The sequence below is a fragment of the Dicentrarchus labrax genome, unplaced genomic scaffold (genome assembly GCF_905237075.1).
Source record: "Dicentrarchus labrax unplaced genomic scaffold, dlabrax2021, whole genome shotgun sequence".
Lineage (NCBI taxonomy): Eukaryota > Metazoa > Chordata > Actinopteri > Moronidae > Dicentrarchus > Dicentrarchus labrax.
The window spans coordinates 24,559,103-24,583,369 of NW_026136723.1; the positions used below are offsets into that span (position 1 = coordinate 24,559,103).

The 24,267-nt window shown below is 42.0% G+C and overlaps 1 protein-coding gene across 1 annotated transcript in view; it reads right to left on the bottom strand.

Moving 5' to 3' along the window:
* Positions 1-451: 451 nt before the first annotated feature.
* cica (capicua transcriptional repressor a) overlaps positions 452-24,267 on the bottom strand; it is a 32,571-nt gene continuing 8,755 nt past the window's right edge. Inside the window, 20 exon segments of the mRNA XM_051391480.1 lie at positions 452-3,726; positions 4,179-4,304; positions 4,392-4,526; positions 4,816-4,967; positions 5,701-5,843; positions 6,308-6,489; positions 6,884-7,190; positions 8,053-8,296; positions 9,139-9,299; positions 9,961-10,103; positions 10,612-11,488; positions 11,678-11,760; positions 12,030-12,162; positions 12,958-13,090; positions 13,092-13,131; positions 13,443-13,569; positions 13,870-14,052; positions 14,196-14,295; positions 17,563-17,716; positions 18,907-19,038. Of these exon segments, the coding sequence (XP_051247440.1) occupies positions 3,464-3,726; positions 4,179-4,304; positions 4,392-4,526; positions 4,816-4,967; positions 5,701-5,843; positions 6,308-6,489; positions 6,884-7,190; positions 8,053-8,296; positions 9,139-9,299; positions 9,961-10,103; positions 10,612-11,488; positions 11,678-11,760; positions 12,030-12,162; positions 12,958-13,090; positions 13,092-13,131; positions 13,443-13,569; positions 13,870-14,052; positions 14,196-14,295; positions 17,563-17,716; positions 18,907-19,038 (3,818 nt within the window). The 3' untranslated portion in view covers positions 452-3,463.

A 24,267-nucleotide genomic window follows, 5' to 3' on the forward strand; every position in this document is an offset into this window, starting at 1 on the left:
CAGAGTGTTTGTGCCCATATGGAAGGCACTCTGACCAGGTCCCCTTACCTTAACCGACATCTCACCCAATATGACCTGAATCTGAAAGGGCTTCTCTAATCCAATAAGCATTCTTAACACTTGGAGTCCAGCTGGAGAAGTACACACACAGGGATTTGGGGGACTTGCCTGGTGGGTCAAAGTGGCTTCATCTGTAGATCCTATTCATTGGTTTACAACCAAATTTGTTCAAGAGAGGTTGGATTTGCATCAACTTTTCCTTATTATCTCTTCCTTTGCCATTTTGGAAAGAAAGTACAGACGGTCAAAGTAGAGATTGCAATAAATGAGGAAGCAGTAACAGTAATTTAATACCTTCTGTATGTGGATTATAATAAGACATTCGATACAAACATTCAAAAATGATAAAAACACTGGATACATTCAGAAATAAATTCAACGACATAAGACATTGTGTTAGATCTTTAATATTTTCAATATTTAGTTTTTTGTTGTTTAGAAATATTGCACATGGTCAACATGCCTGCTTATGAGATAACACTCACCTCGCTCATCCTAAAATTCCTTCTCCAAAGTAAGGACAGTTTATTTTTAAGCACAATCATACAGTGTACACGCATACATGTGTGTATGCACATATTTCTGGTCTGGGTGTGTGCACGCGTGCATGTGATTGCACATGCATGCAGATGGACACTTTACAGCCCTAACCCCAAAGAGATGTGAATTGATAGTCTTCCATTACCTGTGTGTTATATATTATATAGCCTGAATATATATTTCATATATATCCTGAATCAACTGGGTTTGATAACAGTCAAGATGGCGGGAAAAATAGTCACGGTGACTATAAAAATACTGTCTCTAGAGTAGAATATAGAATGGAGAATACAATGAAAAATATACTATTGATAATGTTGCTGTGTGGAGAGAGAAAAAGTTGTGTTAAGACACTACCTGCATGTGCCAAAACATACACACACACCCAAACACAGACCTAAATGCACATATATGGAAATACCGGTATATACTTTTTCACACATCCAACTGTATACAGAGAAACAAAAGAGATACCCATAATAATAACTACCCCCACTCTTCACCAAGGAAGTAAAGAGCCAAAAAGTGCTATTCAAAAATTGTCTTTGACTTTTAGTAAGTTATACCCTCTATCTCTTCAACAATAACAATAATTGTGTGATTCTTTTTTGTTTTGTTTTATACCATAGTTAAAGATAGTATCACAACAGCTCATTCCTCTCACTGACTGACTGCACTGGATTTAATATCTATGGCACAGAGCCTTCCCCCGGAAACAAAATAACCCACCCATTTCCAAAAAAAATAAATGTCCTATTGCACCATTTGACGGGAAAGGATAAAGTGTCGAGAAGAGAGGGAAGAGGGGAGGGCTCCAGAGACTGCCCTCCAGGGCTGGTCTAGGATCTGCTTTCCCTGAACTAACCCTAACCAGAGCCATCCTGAGCTACATAGCGCTTGACCCGGGACCAGTGCTTAAGGGCACTTTCTAACAACACTTGAGGGAAATAGGTGAGGTAAAGATGGGAAGAGAGGACTGAGGAGAGATGGGTTGAAAGGAAGGGAAAAAGCAGGGAGGACATGGGGAGGAAAAATGTGGTTGATAACATACGGAACAAGGTTATTATTTTTTCTACTAAAACAATCTCTATAAACAATACTTTCCTGATTTTACTTGCGGCGGTCCCAGACGAGAAGGGCCGCACAAATTGTGCAAACACCTGATTTCTGCGTTTTACAAAACGACAAACACCCCTGCTCCCCCACTTCTGTGTCTGGTGAGAAATCGTAGAGTAGGGTAGAGGGGGGGAGAGAACCGCCCCAGGTACAATTAAAAGTAGGGGGGGCCACAGACTGATTTTGTCCCCTTCTTTGTCCAAAGTTTTTTTTTTTTTTTTGTTGTGATTTTTTTATGCTGGAGAAGAAACACAATAGAGCCACGAGAGAAAAACAGGCCACGGTAAAACTGGTTATTTCCACGGCAACGATAACGAGAGAAAGCAACATTATATCCACTGGGAGATTCAGAGAAGTTTGGTTAAAATTCTACTTTTTCTCTCTGTTGGTAAGCTTGTCATGTTGTTGTTGTTGATGTCCTTATTCACTATTATTCTTATCGGTCTTCCTATAGTTGGAATATAAATCTTCCATCCATTGAACGTCATCCAGTTTCTTCTTCTGCCTTTTCTCTGTGCTCTGTCGGGAGCCGGTCAGTGTCGAACTTAACGTTGATTCTTCAAAGCCTCACAACCAATAGTCTCTTTACATAATCTCTTTACGGTGCCTGTTCACACAGGTTTTGGGGAGGGCACCCCAACAGACATACAGACATATATAATCAGCTCCCGCCAATGAGGACTCAGTCTTTCATAATGGCAATAACTGAAGGTGCAAATATTGGTCACACTACATCCAAACTCCTGCCTTCTTTTTGTTTTTCAGGAGCGATTTCATGCTTTCAGTTTCTCTTCTCACTACAATCACTAAAAACTGTGCAGGCCAATGGCTTGGTCAGACCGGGGTTGACTATGTTTGTGTACGAGTGCTCACACTGCACAGATGTGTCCATGCACTGCATGTGTTTGTGTGTGTGCATGTATTGTATGTATGTATGTATGTATGTATGTGTGTATGTGTGTGTGTGTGTGTGTGTGTGCTGTCTGTCTTGCAGCATCGAGGGGCTGTGGAATATTAGTGGAGGTCGTTGGGGTTGTGTTTGTGTCCCGACCACTGTGCTGAGGAGTGGAAGGGCGAGAAGGAGGTCAAGTCAATGGCATCTGAGGGCTGGCTGGCTGGGTGGCAACAGCAAACTGCATCTGCACAATAAGTGACAAAGTGCCTTTGTGTGTCATGGTCCTTGGTGGCGGCTCCTGGGGACTGCCAACCAAGAGTAACAGTCTGATTTGGTAAGGGTGTGTGTATGTGTGTGCGTGTGTGTGTTTATGTGGCATCATGTGCATGCTGGAGATTACATATGCACCATGGTTTGTGTGTGTGTGTGCCAGAGAGATAGAGAGTGTGTACCACAGAGTTTGTGTGTCAAACTACAAACTACTGTACAAATGTGCTGAGAGCAGACCTGGGCAAAGTGTTAGCTGAAAATATTCTGGATACTCGGGGAGGGGGAAACTACACTACAAGAAGCACTTGACTCATCAGGACTTGCATGTGATTCGACCACTTTTGAGGCTTTTTTTTGAATGTCTGATTAGACAAATCAAGCGCACCTTGAGTAGTTTGAATATTTGTGACCATATTCAAATATATTCCTGCCCAGGTCTGGTGGAAATTAGTGCCAGTAGAACGGATCCCACTGGAGCCATTCAGAGTACAGGTTCAACACATACAAGAACATTTTGCAGGGATGACACACTCCTCTCTCTTCTTCTTCCTTGATTTTTTCCACTTGGTCATCCTCTCCAGCTTAGGATCCTTCGCTTTTTGGCTCCTCAGGGCTCCGGCCTTTATCTCCTTGCTGCTCCGCCCCTCCGTCCTCCCGGATTGATTGATTGAAAGAGGAGCTGTGGGTTGGGGCGGGGTTGGCTTCAAGTGACCCTCCAGGTTCGAGGGTTCCAGGCGTGGCCGTCTGCATGATCTTCTGACGGACCTCGCGGATCTTCAGCTGCAGACACACCTTGGTGGGGAAGGTGTCCGAGTAGCGTGCCTGGAAGGCAGCAGTGGCCTGAGCTGGAGAGGATGAGAGAAACGAAGGGGAAATGGGAGGGAAGAGTGAAAACAGGGAGCAAGGAGATAAAGCAGTTGTTATAAAAACAGCATGATAACAAGTATAAGCATATATCCTGTCTGATATTCTTTAAGGGGAACATAATAATGATTCAGTTGTTGCTCAGTTAAGATTATTTTAAAGCCACAGGTTTAAAATTACTGCAAATACTTAACTGGGGGTATCAAATTTAGAAAGTTTGTTTAGTATAATGAACCTTCTCTAAATATAAGGTATTCATTTAGTAATTCAGCCACATTTTTAATGGTTGATACAGTAGTTTTCCAATATATGATTATTAGTTGTAATGTAATGTAAGTACGGTTTGCCTGTACAATTTAATAAAAGTCATCAATTTAATCTCCATTTCAGTTGTTCTTACTGTCCCATTGTGTACTATCTACGGGTGGTTTACCTGAGGGAAAGAAGCCATGTTCCTGAAACAGCTGCATGACCAGGGCCCGACGCTGATCCAGAGTTCTACGCAGAGACGAGTAGGGGACTCGGTCCAAGTCTCCAAGAAGATCCTCTCCTTCTGTGCCTGGTTGAAAAGGAGAATGCCACATCTCTTTCAGTGCACCTTTAGGAGCAGTTCTGCAGCTGTTGCACCTGATGTTACCTGATGTACCTGCTCTGTCGAAGGTGAAGATTTCTCCCTCGCACTTGGCGGCGCTTTTGGGGGTGTTGGGCTCCGAGCTGCAGCTGGAGAGACGACGAGTCTTCCTCCTCGGGGAGCTGGGGTCTTCTGCTGTCAGCTCCAGCTCTGGACACACCACACGCAAAGGATGAAGAAAGGGAATAGGAAGAGAAAGGGGGATACATAACAAGAGAGGGGAATGAATATCAAGCAGAAAGAGGAGAAAGAGGAATCAGAATAGGGCAAAGAATGGGAGAAATGGAAGTGGGAACCAGTTAGAAGATGTAGAAAAGAGACAAAAGGTCTCCAAATAACAAAAAGTCCACTCTTTATTTTACTGTATTTGTTGTATATTAATTTAGGTATTATTTTGGATCAAAGTTCACTCTTCTATCTCTCTCTCTCTGCATCTCACCGGTGGAGTTGCGTCTCTTCCTGCGGTAGCTTCCCAGGATGGCTCTTGGTGAGGTGGCCAGACTCTGCAGAGTGGGCGAAGGCAGGACCTCCTCTGGGTTAAACTCTGGAAGCTCAGCAAAACGCTCCTCAAAGTATGTCTCCGACAAGACCCTGCGAGCAGAGAACGCAGTGCTGTAATCCAATGGTTAAAATATCAAGGGGTGGCCTCTGAATGTATACACATTTCTCATGCCTTCGGGCCGAGTTCTGCCAGGGCTTTCTCTTCTCTGTGGCTTCACCACCACTCTCCTACTGTCTAAATATATAAAGGGTGAACACTTCGCCCACTCACATTCAGTAAACAGAGAGTTTCCACAATAATTTTATGAAGTTAGAGGTTTGGTCATAAACTAAAAATGGATGATGGATGCCACTATGTGTGAAAGTCAGTGTTGAATAAAGACAACAAATGGAGTCCTCTCCAGGGTGCTGTAGCTCATCTTCAAGCTGCTTTGCACCATAATTACAGAAGATCAGCTACTGTTACGAGCTCTCTCAGCTTGAGAAACTGTAAACTGTTAAAATAGAGAGAACATTGTTTTACAAAGACCAGAAAGCCAGAAGGACCGGGCAGACTTTTTAAATTTTGCTTTGGCACTGATTCTGAAGGAGCCATAACTAATGTCTGATCACTGAGAATGGAATAAAAGCTTGTCTCAGTCAAAGACGAGACTGCGCTTACACTTTACATTCACTTTCAATTACTCATTTACAGGCACTTACTGAGGTTTCTTTAAACACCAAACCCACTCACATAAGTTTGATTATATAAAAAAAAGAACAAAAATGAAGTTCCCTCAGCTAATGATTCGTGCCCTTCTTGTGCTGACATTGTCCCACTTACTTTTCGAGAGAGTCGGGTGTCTTCTTGAGTGGTGGGGGTCGGAACTTGGTCTTCTTTGAGGAAGTGGGGGGGTCTCTTTCTGCAGGGGGAGGGGGAGGGGGGTCCAAACCTGAGGGTGGTGCAGGAGAGGAACGAGGTCCAGCCTGGGAAGAGAGCGAGAGAAAGACTGGTGAGACAGGGGTCCCACTGCAGCCCTGGCATATGATTCCTCTACTTTCCCATGACTTTCTGCAGTCAAAGACAGTTTGTTGAGACGGAAAGGAGAAGTTTTTTTGTCCTGGTTATTCCTCTAGTTTTCCTTCAAGATGTATTTGTTCTTCAGGATACTGATAACTTTAACTAACTAATGTTTGTTCACATGTCTCTGTAATAAGAAGTTCCAAAAGACTGAACAGTGTGGTGTGCAAGAACAAAATGAAAATGCATTTGTAAAATTCACAGATGTTTCCTGGCTTCTTAGAGAAGATCTTAGAGAAGAAGAGATCAAAAAATCTGACGTAAAAATTGTTTGAAGATGTCTCTAACAATCTTTAACCAAAGCTTCAGGAAATGTGTGGTTTCATGAGAAACGACTGAACGGACGGAGCAGATATGCAGCTTTTCTCACCTCTTTGCTGCTGTCGCTCATGCTGTGGTCCTCTCTGTCTGTGTCTCTGCCTCCCTTCTTTTCACTGTTCTCCTTCATCCCCCTCTCTCGCTCTCTGTCCATCTCGCTTCGTGACTCTCTGCTGTGCCCATCTCTCAGATTTTCTTCTTTGATGTACAGACCGATGTCCTCCTCTTTTTTTACTGGAACAGACAAAGATATTTTCAAACTCTGATATAAAAATACTGACCCATCTTATCTATCTCACTTGTGTACAAGGTGCACACTGCAACTTTCCACAGTTACAGGATCAGTCTTAATCCTGCAAGCTTAGTTTCACTACAAGATTTTAATCTGGAAAACACTCACAGAAAAACAGACTGATTCTGCAACAATGTGCAACAAACCCATGTTATTGGCTTAAAGAGAAACTCATTCCCATGGTGGACAATTTAGAAAATTAGGCCACTTTCTTAATACATCTTAATCAGACGTATATCATGTTGATATAAATATTTTCTTTAGATGTGCAAAAAGGGATGGATTTTAAGCAAGAAACCAACACTGACATTTAAAACCAAACTAGTGGAGCATTACCTGCTGTGTCATTAATCATACAGGTGGCCAGTGAGGAGCTGGCAGCACAGCTCTGCATCCCGTATCCTCCATCCTCAGTCTGACCATCCAGCTGGATCTCCCTCTTCACCTCCACCTTCGGCACCACCTCCACTGCCACGTTAGGCTGTGGGGTCGCCACCGCTGAACCCGGCACCCCCGTTGCCAACGGAGAGGAAGGGTTTATAAAGTCCTGGGCTGGGGCGGCCACTGCGGGCGGCGCGGTGGTCACAGAGACCACGCCAGTAGGCAGTGCAACGGTTGGTGCAGGGTAGATGGCAGTTAGTACCTGGTGAAGAAGACAGCAGAGCAAGTGTGTCCGTTAAGAGATTTTGTGTTATTTTTGATAGAAAAGCAGACAAGGCTTTCCTCGTTTCAGCCATGTTTTAACATGTTTGTTGGGTTTCTGTAAATCATTTTTAAGGAGTGTGGTCTAGAACTGCTCTATATGAAAAGTGTCCTGAGAAAAATTGAACTGAATTGAACGCGACGGATAAGAGGTGATAACGATATAATAATGTGTCAAGACAAGGTAAAGCTGAAGCAGAAATTGTAATGTAAGAAAAGGGGAAGTGGAATTAAATTGATTTACTACTCTGAAAGAAAAATAGATTACTGTGCTGTAAATCAACCCAGCAGTTTTTAAAACTGATGCCACACAAAGTAAAATGTAGTATAAAGGCCAAAAGTCAGTGCCAATATTTTCTTGCTTCTTTACAGTAATTTCGCTAATGACTCCAAACTAATATAGTGATAATTTATCACAGAATGCTACATCTAGCACCTTTAATCCCACTGATTATTTCATACCGCATTGGTGAAACATTTTGTAAAATTAGGAAATGAAATCTGCAGTTTTTGTATTGAAAAGAAAAACTCATATAAAACTGAAAACTGAATCTCAAAAAATGACTGATATGCTAATGCTCAGCACTGCCTTCGGTAACCTTCACATCTACAAATGATCTTTTGAAGCAAACTGGGAAAATAATAACTGATAAAAAGGTAGACTGCTTTTAATTTTTCAGTCTTTAAACGTTATTAACTCCTTTTGACATTTCAGCTTTCAAATTTTCTTCATGACCACACATTTATACTGCGCTTTAGAAATCTTTGGTACTAACACTGTACAGTTCTCTGCTCCTCTTTACCTGACGACCAGCGGTTCCTGAGGCCTGACCCGGAGGGGTCTGTGATTGACAGCTCAGGGGTGGGGCTGGAGCTAACAGCGGTGGTTGACCAACGATCGGCTGAACCAGGGTTTGCCCTGCCGGGGCGATGGCGGTGAAGCCCAGGGTTGCCAAAGATGATGGGAGATAGGCCGGGCCTGGAGCAGGTGTGGCCTGTTGGGGTGTTGCCGTGGTAACTCCTGGGCCAGACTGGACATAGGTGATCCTAAAGGAGAGAAAAGTCATGAGTCTCAAAGCTGAATATAAGAAATCACCTGAGCAGCGTAGTAACCTCATTGAGTCATTAAGAAACAACACAGATACAATACAAAGACAAAAAGACTGATCTTGATAAAAGATTAATTATAGATGATACAGCTGTATGAGACAGCAAATGCCTACTTACAAATATGCAAAGTTTTGACTGTGAAGGCTCAGATAGGAGGAAATATCCATAGGCAACTCTTTTCTTTTGATTACTTTCTTGATTGAACTTTTAAAAAGTGTCCCACAAACCATGAAAAATACCTATCACATAATCGCTTGTATTGTCTGACCAACAGTCCAAAACTTTAAAATATTCAGTTTACTATTAGAAAACTAAACCAATATAGAACATTTTCACATTTGACAAGATGAAACCAGTAAATTTGTAATATATTTGTTTAAAAATGACTTAAAGGAAATGTGGATTCATTTTCTGTCAAAAGACATGATTCAACTCGTCATATCAGCAAACCACCAAGTTTTCACTTTCAATGTTGCAAAAAGAACTACATTTTTTTTCTCGTCTAAACTTGGAAAGCTGGAGAAAAGTTTACACAGATTATATCATAGTTCAGAGCGCTCCAAAGGATGATGGAGTGTCAAAATGTGTTGAAAGTGCTGACTTCCTTTATCTCCATTTACTGCACATTAAGTACAATTAACATTACGACCTGGCTGAAATCGAAATCCCACAACATCTTTACAGCTCAGAAGGATCTCTGACCAGCTGAAGCAGTAACTGCGGAGAATAAAAGAGGGTATATGTTGCTGTCTTGCAAGTGCTAGGCCTGTGTTAGTGACCTGGTGGGTGGAGAGGTCAGAAGAACAGTCTGTGGGGGCGCGGCACCGGGAGCCATCACCGTTGCCATGGAAACAGGAAAGGGGCTCCCAGGATGCACTGCTGCTGTGCCGCCAGGGTGAACGTTGGTCTGGACCACAGGCATGGGAGCGATCTGGATGATCTTTTGAAGGGGGGGGCAGGAAAACTTATATAAATATATAAATATCAAATGCACTTTTACAGTCCTCAGAACAATTCTAGCACTTTAAAGCAACCGGTGCCTTCAAATAACATCCATAGGACTGCAACTAGCAGTGATTTTCATTTAATTTCTCATTTGATTTGATTGTTTTGATTAATTCATTAATAAGTAACAATGAAAAATAGCGATAAATACCCTGATAAGTTCTACTTGCTTGTTTTGACAAACCGAAAACCCCCCAAAATATTTAATTTACAATAATATAAAACAGAAAGGAGCAGCATTTCAAAAGCTGGAACCAGCAAATATTTTGTATTTTTCCCTCATAGATGACTTAAACGATTACTCGGTTATCAATTCATTTTCTGTCCAAGTCATATGAATCAAAAGTGGATAAAAACTGCAGCACATAGCGGTAAAACAAGAGCATAAAGCAGATTTCCAATGGAAGTTCTTTTCACCACACCGTCCGTCTGTAATCTACTTTGTTCCTATCAGGAATACGTGTCGTCTCTGTGTAGTCGTAATGACGCTGTTGCTGCTGAGGATTTAACCACCTTGTCACCTGTCAGCAAACAGGGTGGCGCCTATTTATCTTTCATGCTGTTGACACTGTTAGTTAAAGTGCTGACATTCCCACCTTGTTTCCTGACGCGGGGCCGTTCTGCACAGGAAGAGGCGGAGCGACCAGGGAAATGGAAGGATGAGGAGGAGTAGACCCTGTTCTCACTGTTGCCATGGGAACCAACATTTTGCTCTGCATGACAGGCGACTGGGTTTGGACTAATGAGTGAGAACGAGAAAGAGAGAGAGAGAGAGAGAGAGAGAGAGAGAGAGAGAGAGAGAGAGAGAATTAAAACACTCAGCGTGAGAAACAGATGAATCGAGCCAAAAGAGGGGAGGTGAAGACGGAACAGGAGCAGCGGGTGGGTGGAGACACACTGAGACAGAGAGGACATTTCAACCACTGATAATAGTGAAATTCCTTGCTGATAACAAGGTGGAATAATGTTCTGGTGCTTCAAGACTCTTATGAATAGAGAGTAATTAAGGCATGGGTGGGCGACGGGCACTCATACTCATGTCAACAGTGTTTCTCCTGTCAATCATTGATCTCCTGTTTACGTCAGCCAATCAAATCTTTTTTCAGTGCTTCCTGAGGAGATGAGTCATTAGGAATAAGGGGAGGGAATTACAGCAAAAATAAATGAAAGGAAAACAATTTTTCAGCTTTCAGTGGACCAGTGAAACTTTTTTTTTTTTGTCAGCCAATTGTTGCTCTCTGTCTCACCTCTGGTCCCGGGGCTGACTGATGCAACTCTGATTCCCAGCCCTGAGTGCACGCCATTGGCCAGGGTGGCATTGGTGGGCAGGGAGAGAATTTGCTGGTGGGTGAGTTGAGGGGAGGAGGGGCTCTCGGTAGGCAGGATGTACTGGACCTGAGCTAGCGGCTTGGGGCCGGTGGGAGGTGTGAGAGAGGAGGTGGCGGCAGTGGGGTGGAGCTGGGGCTGGAGGACAGGTAGGGGAGTTTGAGCGTGCGGCTGCGGGGCGAGGAGCTGAACTGGTTGGGCAGCGGGAAAGGACCCTCCCAGAAGCAGGTTAGTGACCAGGCTGCTGCCCCCCAAAGGGGTTACACTGACTGGACCAGGAGAGGAGGATGAGGACAGGTACCCACCCCCTGCAGTGATTGGCAGCTGCTGAGGTCCGCCTCCTCCAATCAGGAGAGTGGCTTTCTTGTCTTGGGGCAGGGAGCTGAGGGTGACGGCTCCTTCCACTGGCTTGCTGGCGATGGGGATGGGCGTGCTGGCGATGGGTCGCACTGCATTGGTCACCATAGTGGGAGCCATGCGGACGGCGCCGAGGACCTGGGTCAAACCCTGCTGGGCCAAAGCGAGGGGAGCCTCGGTGCTGGACGTCAAGCCTGCGATGGACAGAGAGGAGACACCCTGCCCACCACCTCCACCTCCCTCTCCTCCACCTGCTGCTGTTTCTTCTCTCTTGGATACTCCCTCGCTCCCCTCCTCTCCTCCGTCTGTAGCTCTCTTTCTCTCAGAACCCTCTTCACCACCTCCTCCTCCTCCGTTCCCTTTCGCTGAGGTGGAGTCAGAGTGAGGGATGGAGGGAGAGGAAGAGGAGAGAGAGGAGTGAGCCACTGGCTGGAAGCCATGCTGGAGGGAAGAGAGAGACGGAGAGATGGAGAGAGGGAGAGATCAAAGCTGGGAAAGTTACAATGTAAAGTTCTTCTCTTCATCATGAACACACACTTTTCTTAGAGTAACTCTGTGGGTTTCTGATGCTTAATGGAAATAAAGGACTTCAGAAACTATAGTAATGCAAGTTATGATTACTGCAGCTACCTGTCCGTCGGGTTCGTCCTCATCACTGTCTGTCACTCTCTCTTTACACTTGAGGTCAATGGAGCCTTCAGGACAGGAATCCTCTGAGGGCAGGACATGGATTATCAGAAGTTAGTGTTATAACACATTTCAGCAAAGGGGACTAAACACACAATATACTTTCAACACTCAGCTGTTGTTTTTTCAGCTTTGAGGTGTTTTGCTGACATTGTCATTCTGACTAAGAAGGCTGAAGTTCAGTGTCTTTTTTTGAAGACACACTGATCATTGTGGGAACTGAAACTGTGACTTTGTGGTTAGGCAGCAATCTCGCAAACCACCACTAGACCAGTCAGCTGATCATCTAACTCACCCATGACATCATCGTCCCCTTCTTCCTCACAGATGACCATGCGCTCTTCATCGCTGGTCACGTCCTCGTTTGCTCCTCCCTCGTAGAGGGACTGAGGTAGGGGCCGGTGGCGAAATAAACTCGCCCCGTCCTCCTGAGGCAGTGGAGAAAAAATAAAGACAAGAAGCATTGGACAGTTTTTTAAAGAAACGTCTGGGAAGTTGTTGCAGACGCTGATTTTAAACTAAAAACAAAAACCACAAATACTTAACAACAACACTTCAGACAGAACTTACATTGCTACTATCAAAGCATGCATACATATGTGGCTTTGCCACCAGCATCACATGAATGCCTTCAAAACAAAAGAGCTAACATGCAGGCCTATCCCTCTGTGATTAGTAGCGAAGCAGCAAACACCACAGTCTCATACCTTCAAAGGCACTAAAAAAGTAGAAAGTGAAACCTTTGAAGTTGGAGTCTGAGCTCCCCCAGAGCTTTCAGTGGGTTTTCAGCAGAAACAACTCAAGCCCTCACGCAAAGAACAAAGAGAGTCCATTTGAACTGTTTCTCAACAGCGTGCCTTCAGTTGTAGAGTTCAACTAAAATGCTCTGCAGTGTGAAGGACACGTCTGCTGTGTGCGAATACACACATACACACACACATGTTGGTGCATAGGCGCTCACATAGCATTGGCCATTTCAAGAACTACTTGAGTCTGCTTTTATTTTCTGCATTTGTATTCTACTGTTTTTCTTTGTTCTCTTAGATGCCACAAATTTGTAAGAAGTGCCTGAATATTAGTCTTGCCTTGAAAGAAAGCACATTATTTTAACTTTCTCAAGCTTGAAGGTTAAACGAGCTACAGATCTGCAACATGACCACATATTCTTAAATCTCTCTTGAGTCTTTTTGCTGCCTTTGAGCTACAGATTAACAACCTCCTACCTTCTCCAGGTCTCTCTCTCTCTCCCTCAGCTCCAGGGTGTGCACGGCACTCTGGGAAAAGGCTCGGGGACGGGGGTGCTGCCCAACAAACAGCCCCCCTCGACGCTCCGATCCCCCTGGCCAGACCGAGCCCCCCTCCCTTCCCCTCGAGCACCTGGGACTCTGGATGGGGATCTAGAGAAGAGAGGAGAAAAAGACTCTGAGCAAAGATAAAATATGACTGCGTATCATCATGGAATAGATCGATAAAACTTAGAACTAGTTCAATGAAATCCACACCAACGCTCCATCAGTAAAACGCCTGCAGTGTGCATTGAAAATCAGTATAATGTTTTTAATATTTACAGTCATTTTTTTCTCAAAATGTTTCAATATGACTGAATGTACTGATGTCATTGCAGGGTTCAAAACCATTCCTGATCTGAAGTTTTCAATGTAAAAGGCATTTCGTACATCGGCTTGGAAATGTTAATCAACACTCATACCTATGCTCTCAGACATGCTCCTCTCCCGTGATTCTTTTGGTGTCCCACGACCCTCTGACAGCGATTTCCTGCGGTCCTTGTTGCACCACTTCCAGTCTGGGTGGGCTCTGAAATGGGCCTCTTTCACCTGGAGGAGGAAGAGGGTTTTCATTACCTAATTCTGGACAAGCTGCCATTGCTGTTGGTGAATCTGGATGTCTGGAGCACAAAATTAAAAGCTCTAATATGCTGGCTAAAGAGTCACTACTGTGTTATGGTCATTAGTGATAAACTGCATGAGAGTGGATGCAAAAATATTTAGCTGAAAACAATCGGATCAATTCACTATTAGAAAGTTAGCTGTAATCTTTAACCCAGATAATGCAAAATAAACTGTGAAGTGAAGATAAGAAAATAAATTAAAGAATTTTAGAGAGTATATTTTTACCTGGAAGGCCAGATCGTGGTACTGCTGCTTCTCGTTGGGCCCCAGAGCGTACCACCACTCCCCCAGGATCTTGCTGACTGTCCGGTTGTCCTGGTTGGGGTGTCGCTGGTGCACCAGGGCGCGGTGGCGTTTGCTGAAGATCATGAATGCATTCATGGGACGGCGGATGTGGTCCTTCTCCCTCTGTTTGTGGTTTTGAGGAGGACAGAAAGAGGTTTATGTCAAGCTGTAGGAGCGACATTTAATAGGCATTCATCTTTCTCTGTTTTTCTGTATCTTTTTTGCCTTTTCTACTGATTGACTGTCTGTCTGCGTCGTGGACTGACCTTCCTGTCTCCGTCCTTAGGAAGGGCGCTGAGGGACTGTGTGCGTCTCTTCATGGTGCCAGTGGAGGGCGTCGGATCATTGGCCACACCCGGGGAAAACCTGCAATCACACACAGAGAAAAAAGTGAAACTGCGAGTGCACAAGAGCGGAAAATTGAGGGAGATTCCTCACTGTTAGGGACTTCCAGGAAAGTAACAAGGCGAAAGGGCTGTGAAGAATTCAGATTTTAGACAAGAAGACTGAGAGTCTACTTTTGGTTTAAAGTTTTTCAGATTTTATAGTGTATTTCACACCTTTGACGATGACAAATTTCCATGAGACATTTGACCAGTATGACATGTGTTGCTGTATGATTATAGTGGTTACCTGCAGAAACCTGTTATTTTATTGATTTGGCAACACACAGCAAAGAGATCACATGTCAGTCAACCAGAACAGCATCTTCCTTTTGTCTTTCTGACTTTGTTTTCCTTTCATTTAATGTTAATGTAATCACTGTACTTTTCTTTATCTGTTCAGCTGTGGTTGTTATCACTGCACGTGATCATTACTGAGTATTTATTCAGTTAATTCCACAGAAACCGCTGTTTCTTTTACTAATAAATTCTTGCAAGCCAGATTTCCAGGTAAAAGAAACCAGACACAGAGTAAATACAAAAAAGCAAATAAAAACCAACTGGGTTAAGCTTGAATTACTATTGTGTTACAGCCATTGGAGAGACAGAATAGTAAAATAGACATGACTTTGTATATTAATTCTTCTTATTTTTTTAGTACTAGTACAGTTTGATGACACTTGCCTGGAGCCAAAAAGAAAACATGAATGATGACAAAACATAAATCAAGACACTGAAAAAGGTAGAGGGTCAACGGAATGAGCCAGGAGCTCTCAGATACAAACAATCAGCCAATCAGTTTCACATTCTGGCATAAGTTCTTGTTGTGCAATTTTGTCTGAAACAGACACCTCCCACTTCCCCACTATTAGCTATAGAGACTGAACTGTAGACTAATAAATCAGTGGTGGACAAACAAGGATTAATGTTTTCATGGCACACCCGTGAAGAAAACTTTTCAAATCATGAACATTGATCAGAAAATGTAAGTCTTTTGAAACTGTGAGCCGGCAGACATAACATAACGTCTGACTCTTTGTTAGAGAGTTAACTCAGTGTCAAGCCGTGACTACAGCAACTTTTTCAAAGTTTTATGCCTTCTTGTCTAGTTTTACAAAAGGATTTTTATTATAAACAGCAAACACAATACGGCAAAGATGATGTAAACAACAAAGGATAAAACATACAGTGTCCATGAAGGCAGAAATTACGTAACGGGAGACAAACGTCACGATTATCATCAAAAGGGGGCAGGGAGATTAAGATGAGACAGGTGCTCTATGTACGACTGTGTTAAGAAATACAAAAAAAGAAAGAAAGCAGGGGGTAATAAACCGAGAAGGGACAAATAATAAGTGTTGGATAACAAACAAACAAATACAATTCAAATAAATGAAGAAATGGTAGAGTCCACCTAAAAATCTTTACAAAATAAAAATATAAACATGTATATGATACTGATATTTGTATGCATCTGTAAGCATGCATACAATGGGGGTGTATTTGTACAAGCAAAGTGAAACAGTTAATAATTGGAGCTCAAACATTTTTTAAATGTGTTGACTTTGTTTTCATTATCGACTTTAGTCTCTCCACTGAGATGTAGCCAGATAACAGGTGTAACCACTGCAATATTGAGAGATTGCTGAAGCATTTTTTCTCTCTTTATGCTCACAGTGATGGCGGCTCTGTTTGGCGCCGCCATCACTGTGAGCACGGTGACCCTGAAACATTCAAAACCACACTACCAGCCAGACAGCCACGCAGCCCGTCTGAGTCACTCTGAAAGAGCAATAACCCAGCCAGACGCAGAGACGCAGCCCGAGACTGAGTGGAATGAGCAAGCACAGACTGTACAACTCTTGCCAGACTCACACACTGATGCAGCTGGTGGAAAAGTTGTTTGTTGTTGTTTGTTTCTTTTGGATTTCAATGTCAGAGGTGGATTTCAGTGCACCTGTTCTGAGCGTAGAGTTAAAGCCGGCGATTCAAACTACACCGACAAACTGCATGTAATATAATCTACAGTTACTATCTGTTCTCTTGTGAGTCATACCCAGAGTTGCAGAAAGGAAACAAACACAATGACTAAAGTGTTTGCTCAAAATTAATTTACAGCATTTAAATGTAGCACCAAAACAAGTAAGCATACTTTTTAAAAGACAGGAGGTTAGCTTAGGACCTTGGTTGACAACACTACTGTGTTTTTGTTAAGTTTTTCCAACTCCCCCTCCACTTATAAATATGTTTTTTTCTTGTTCCTACAGTTGAATGTTTGAGCTGCACTGTTCAGAGTTTGAAACTAGAAGGATGTTTTCACATTCATCTGCTGAAAGTGGAAAGTTTCTCTGAGCTCACTGAAGATCTGATTTTAAGCGGCGGGGCCTACGAGCATAAATTGTGACATCACAAATAGTTTGGAAGTCAGTCCCGGTCCAGTATGCAACTTCTACAAGTGTGGTGTAGAAACCAGTGCACAGACACTGAGAATTGACTTCACAGTGAAGTGGGAGACATCTTGTGTCCAGCAGGAAAACTTTGCATATTTATATATTCTGGATTTTTGGCAACACAAAATTATTATTGTTCCAAGCAATTCCTTGTTCCTTAATACATGTCTGGATCTTTAAAGTAAATGGAATAAGGACACATCTTTCAAAATGGATACATATAATTTTTTAAAATTAACATGAAGACTTTACAAAAAGGCAAAAAAAAAAAACCTTAGTAGTTGATCAAATCAGGACCATGTTGCTTGCTAATGATAATTTACATAAGAACAAATTCCAAGTAACTAACATGATATTAATGAACCAGTTATCTATCCTTGTGAATAACAGACAGATATAAACAAGACCTAGATTTGATCAGCATCTGTGCGGCTGTTTCTTGTGTCTGACTGGTGGACTGGCCTCTTTTCACAATGTGGTCAACAGTGCTATTCTACACCTGAATTTAAATCAAATCTTTTGTATGCCGTGCTTCCTCCTCCTCTTCTCTTGATTCCATCTGCTATCAGTAAACGTTGCAGTACTTTGACAATCAACACAAAAGCCAGTGCTGAGCACTACACTGTAGTTCTGCTATAATATCTTCATTAAAATTTGTACTTTTTCTGTGCCAAAAATTTAAATTTGCAGAATAGAAATCCTACAATTAAAAAACATCAAGCACCACGATAAGCTCTCTGGTCTTGATAATGTGAGGTAGGAGGAAAAATCTGCTCAGACAAACAAAAAGTTGTACTTACGGGTCATCTATATCGCTCTCTGTCTCACTGTCAGCCCCGCCCCGGTCTGTAGGAGGATTGTCATTGGTCGGGGGTGGGCACGACGGCGATCCCCTCTCTAAATCTGGAGGGCCTGTCCGTCCGTCGCTCACCAGGGCCACAGCACAGCGGGGCTCTGAAGAATAAAAGGAATTTATGTGCCCGTTAGAGAAAAGCATTACGAAAGTAGGTAACAGTGCCATATGTGTAAACACAGGGCTGCCCTGCATGCAGATTGCTGATGGATAGCTCTATTCTTACAAACTGACTGTGGGAGGTGTGAGAATATCTGACTACATCTATGTTATAATGTGTCGCAGTAGTAAGAACAATACTTCACAAAGAGTATAAAGGATTTAGTGGCTTTATCTTTATATTACAGTATTTTGTACTGCAGATTTCTGGTTAACACAGTTTATTGTAGCCATTTCATGAGATTTTGCCTTCCTTTACTAGGTTTATAAAGACAGACCTCAATTTTTAAGAGTGTTATAACTTAAAAGGGTTTTGTAGCATTAATTTTGATGGGGAAATGCTTAAAAGACTAAATATAGTTGTTTTATCATTTATGCTCATGCTGAAATAGCAATGTTTTTTGAGACTGATAGTATTTTGATAATCAATTCATCGATTCTGTCATTTTACAAGCAAAAATAGCAACAATAAGTCTCTGAGATGTGAGGGTTTGCTGCTTTTCTTTGTCAAATATGTTGAATCAAATATCTTGGTGATTCAGATTGCTGGTTGGAAAAAAACAAGCATTTTAAGATTTTAATTGTTTTATTCACTGTTTGCTGACATTTCATAGAATAAATGATTAATCAATACTTGCAGCCCTAGAACAGATAAAAAAGAAAGAAAACTTAGAGAGCTAAAATAAAAAATCATCAAGCTGTGTGGAATAGAAAAAAACTTGGATAACTGACCATCCCTACCAGTCAAAATTAGTCTCTGAATAAATTTTAGCTCTGCAGTCAATAAATAGTGTTATCAACAATGTTACTGGAACTATATCGGTGTGAACACCAACTGTGCTGATTTGCAATTCAGTCGCAACTGTTTTGGGAAACACTGACTTGGCTGCGGGTATGCCTAACCAACATTTGTACTGGCTGTGTACTGGAGTGTTTTGGCAGTCTGTATTTGAGAAACACAGCCCTACATAGTGTTTCCTCTTATGATTATTATGCTGTGGGAGATACACGTTTAGAATATATAGTTACATATATTTAGGTACAAGCTGTGAAATTAGCCTCCTGTGTCTCTCTCCCGGGTGAAAAGTCCCAATGTCACGTCTAGAGAAAAGGAGCGGGGTCATTTTGCTACCTTTGCTCTGATTGACAAGCTGTTGGCCATCAGCAGGCTGGGCAGCCGTTCCTGATTGGCTGGGCTCCAGGAAAGGGACAAGCGAATGCCAAGGGAACACTGGCACCGACCGAGGCTCCACGTTGGTCCAAACTGTGGGAACACGAAGGGAGAGAGAAGAGAGAGAAAAAGTGAAATGTCATCATGTTTATCCAACTCAGTATCATGGACTGTAGACAGAAGGTAGCGCTCTGCCCTCTGGCAGCATGTGAAATCCTATGTGATCGTCAGCCAGCGATGAGCTAAAGCGCTACTAAAAACTACACTTTCATAGAAACTGCCAGAGATTGAAGACCATGAATGGAGTTGTGTATTCAGTCACCTACTCTGCCCCCGTCTCCACACACACACACACACACACACACACACACACACACACACACACACACACACGCACAGAGACCATCCCTCAGGATAATGAGAGTTGAGGGGTCATGTGGTGTGTGATGTGATGAGGGAACCTGTTATTTTATCCACAGAGATTCCAGACTCCAGGCTACTGACTGTCTAGACTACTGCCACACTGCTGCCCAGCTTCAGGCTCTGATCTGTCTCTGCAGCGGGAACCATTTCAAGCCAAGAAAAACTACAGAGTTTAACTTGTATACAAATCTATTACTACTGATAGGAGATGGGTCATATGGGTACAAGCAATTTCACAATATTAATAAGTGTTTTCTTTATACAGATCACAATTTGCATGCAAAACCACACAAAACTCTGCACGTAGGAAACCTATGTATCTCCAGATTTGATGATTTTGCTCCCTGGATGGCAATATCGGTCTGTCAGCCGGCACTTAGCCACCACAGCAGAGACACTAACATTCCCACTTTGTGTTTAGTGCTAAATGTTAGCATACTAACATGCTAAACTAAGATGGTAAACCTGCTAAAGAATCAGCCTGTTAACATTGTGACTGTGAGCATGATAGCATGCTAATTTTAGCATTTAGCTCAAAGCACAGCTGTGCCTAAATATTAGACTTACTGAACCGCTAGCATGGCTGCAGACTCTCAGACTCTTTTCATTTGAATTGAATGATTAAGTGGAAAAATACTCCTAAATCACATAAATGATTTAAAAACCTGTTGGGTTAACTGAAAAATTCATTGTCACAAAGCAGAAAAGAGGCAACACTTTTGTTCGCTGATGAAAAATTGAAATTTTTGGAGATACATGGTTTTCACAGGACAGCAACCTCATTCATTTCAATAGCAGATTCTCACAATCTGTACATTTCTATAATGTTATGTATTAAGGTTTTAAGCCTCCACAGACTGAGGTTTCAACAGTTCCCCCCTCAGCTCCTCCCCTGACTGCGGTATCCCACATACAGGTCTAGCATGGTGGAAATAAACCGGCTATGAACTCTACTGCAGCACTGCAATGTCCAGTTTCCGTTTCCATTAATAGTTTTATAATAAAGTATTAAAATGGTCTATTTATAGCTAACCATTCCCTGGCCGGGGCTCATCTAAAATGGAGATCCAGATACTGCTGAGTTAGACAACGAAGAAAATGTAAATATGTTCTGGATGTACTGTTGGTTCAAGAAGTTCTCTTTTTAGAATACCGATTCTGGTGTCACGTGACTATTATCACTGTGCTCTGACCTTTGTACTCCTTACTACTTACTGGCATTTTATGTTGCTGTTTGCATAAAGAACATTAGCTGGGGAAGTGAGGCTTATTCAAATGTTTTACACACCAGAAGTTGCTTTATTACGTCGGGCAAGACCAGAAATAGTACTGATGACATATTGTATAGTAAAAAGTAAATATATTTCTTTGCTTTCCTCCTTGTTTGACCATTCACAGGTAGGTTATTGGTCAGATTCATCAGCTGAAACATCAGCAACATAGCCCTACTAATACTGAATTTTTAAGGTTGATAATAATATAAATATTTGGGAGTTTACGTTTTTAAAATGATTTATCAGTTTTGTTTAAAGGATTATCTCCATTCTTATTAAACTTACCCAGCTATCAGTAGGGTCTGTCAGACTATTAGAAACAAAAACTGATTTAAAAATGAATATTCTTGTTTAAAATACATTTTAATGCAATCTTGAATTGGATTTAAGATTCAGTGAATAACAAAAAATAAAGACAGGGTGCTGGCAGAAACAAAGAGTTTCCAAATGAATGTAGCAAATGACTAATTTGAATGAGGAGCGCAACAGGAAATGTTTATACGGTCAATGCTGTGTTAACCCTGTCGGGTATTATTGTAACATTGAAGATACATGAGTCACAATGTCACCCGGTGGAAGTTCACAATCAACATTCTTCTTTGTTTCCACCCACAGTTGTGGTAAAGCTACACATAACACTAGTTGATCTGCCTTACTTTCCTACTCTTCCTCAACCAAATATCACGGTGTAAGGGTTAAAACAAAATCAATAAAATAAGGTGATAAACAGTTTTTAAAAAACAAAGCTCACATTCAGTATTTGTCTCACTGACAATAATTCCCATGAAAAGACCAGAATTAACAATAAACTGGTCACTAACAAGTATAGTCTGTCTTAGCCAAACGCCTGACATATCGTATTACTCCATTGTTTGGTGGTGTTTTTCCTCACTTGCAATGGGTAATGTAATTTAATTTAAGTTAATCCGACATGCACCATCCTACTCCTGTAATTACCCACAAAAACACCAAATGTGTATTAACCCACCGCTGAAAATAGTCCCCAACAAATGCCTGATTTACTCCTGTTTGCTAAAACCTACAGCGCCCAGCTCTTATAGTAAATTACCAAACTATTAAAGATAAAACCAAATATTGTTGGCAAGGTTTTTAAAAATGTACTTCAGAAGGAACAACCGGGCGTGAGGATGAGTGCTGCAGACTGGGGAAGTCGGAGGGAGAGACAGACTAACACATTGTTGGTTTTGGGCTTTTCATGAGATCTGTGAGAAAAATACAGAATAACACCAGCCTCATCTTATAAGGTGCTAAAGAAATCTGACTTGAGATACTTCAAACTTTTAATGGACCTGCTGACACCCTGAAGAAGTGAGGCATGAATATTCCAGGGAAGCACTAAGTGGTGAGTTGTGAAAAATATCAGAGACAGAAACACTGCTCAGATATCCACCTGTCTCTACTAGTTTTGTGAACCGCTGATAGTGATGACTAGCAAGAGGAAGCAGTGATAAAGAAATGCATCTAACGGGGTGAACAGCTGTCTTTCAAGGTGTGAACATTGTGCTACTCAACTCTAGATATCCACCTTTCCTATGACTGCACATTACGATCACTGTGGGCGCAAAAGAAATAATACAGTTCCCGAGCCGTGCAACAAGATGGAACCTCGGCTACATCTGAGCTCTAATCTCTTCTTCTCCACTGAAGGCTGCAGATGTACTCAAAGAGAACAGTAATGAAACTTGTGATGCTAATGCAGCTGCACTTGAGCTGGGCTATATATAGGCGAGATCTCAGCCGTGGGGGCCTCCACTGCCTTCTGCCTGTGTTTGTTTCTGAGCCCACTGTGGCTCTAGGTGTTTTTAAAAATGTATGGCGGAGGAAACGTTACGCTACAGAGGCAGGTGGCTGTTAGCAGCAGTGCGAGGGATGTGAGAGGGAGAGAGAAATAAAAGCGTGCTCTGGTAATCAGCTCAGGCCTCAACGCTTTACTGCGCTAATTCTACCGGTGGAAACAGTGTATCCATGACAACACGCCAGCAATACAATTACTCCTTTTTCTGCTGAGAGTGATGAAACACATTCACATCACGCTGGACCTGCCCTTGATGCCCTGTCTGAGGTTGTTGATTGTCTGGAACACCGAGAAGAGGGAGTGTGTATATGTGTGTGTGTGTGTGTGTGTGTGTGTGTATGAGTGTGTAGGGTGGAGGAGGAGGTGTGAATGTCCTTGTTGCTCTCAGCACTACCGCTCTCAGTCTTGCATGTCTAGACATGTCAATATCCTTTTAAAGTTTCTGTAAAACACCCCTTATCGCTCTCTCACACACACACGCACATGCGTAAATATAAAAAGGGTGACACCCCCCCTGCACACGCACACTCTCACACACAAGTACACTCGATAACTGTGGTACTACACACACTGACTCACAAATTACACACAATGAGCAGCAGGTCTGGGATTCTGCCTGAGCGACTGATTTTTCAAATCTTTTGTGATCTTCACGCCTCAGAAGAAACAGGTGTCACTCTCAAGTCGTCTTTAACACTTGAACAGAGTCAATAAATGATCATTTAATCAGAAAGGAGTTATGAAATACTCAAAATGAAAATTTTGAATTTAAAAATTCTCATAATATAACACTGCTACTTCTGACACTAGTAATGGTTTTAAAACAGCTGTTCTGTAGCTGAAACCATGCACTGTTTCCTGAATGTGTATGACTTGTATGTACTGCATTTTGTTAGTGTGAAACTGAGCAACCTATAGATTGCCAATATCTGAGGAGAATCTATATCTCTGCATTTGTTACACTTTCAGTTTTCAGATTTAGAAGAAGGGTTGTCTTTAAATGACACAAATGAGAAATCATGCATTTCAAATGGAAAGCATCTTCCTTATTCATATATTCAAAGTAACATTTCTGAGTTTTGGCTGTAATATCGCAAGGTTGGCATGGAAACAAGCATACAGTATATGATTAACCCAAACACCTCTATTTCTCAGCGGCCAATTTTCTTATATCCAACAGTGTGCACACATAGCTGACAAAACAGACTTTTCCCCAAATATAAAGCGGGTACACCAAATTGCTGATCAGGGTAACATCACCCCCTTTCATTCTTCTTAAAACAACAGCGTGCTCCTTCTGACATTTACAGTACACCTTGTACTTTACAGAGTTAGCTGATGGTATGATTTAAGGAGATAATGATAAGCATGAAGGAAACAAACAATATGTATGACACTTTCTGGAACACCAAACCCTACATACAGGACCTCAAATTGACTAAAGCTAGGGTCAAAAATGAATTTCCTAAAATGCCACCAACTACATCTACAATTTATTTACATCTGGCTTTTCTTTTTTTTGTTGTCAGGATAATATGCACAAATGTAATTCCTTCTCCCTCTATCCACTGTGGCTGATTTTATGGGAGCCACGGAGAAAGTATACAGACCAAAGCAACAGAGCCATTCTCATATTCTTACTTTGTCTATCATTGTAATTTGTATACCAGTATTTGACACATACACGCCTACTAAATATAATTAATAGCTCAATAAAAACGCTCCTAATAAAGGTCAAAATCCTCAAAAAGCCAAGTCATGGGGACAAAAAAAACCCCTCCTTTGAATATGGTTACTTTCTTACAGTGC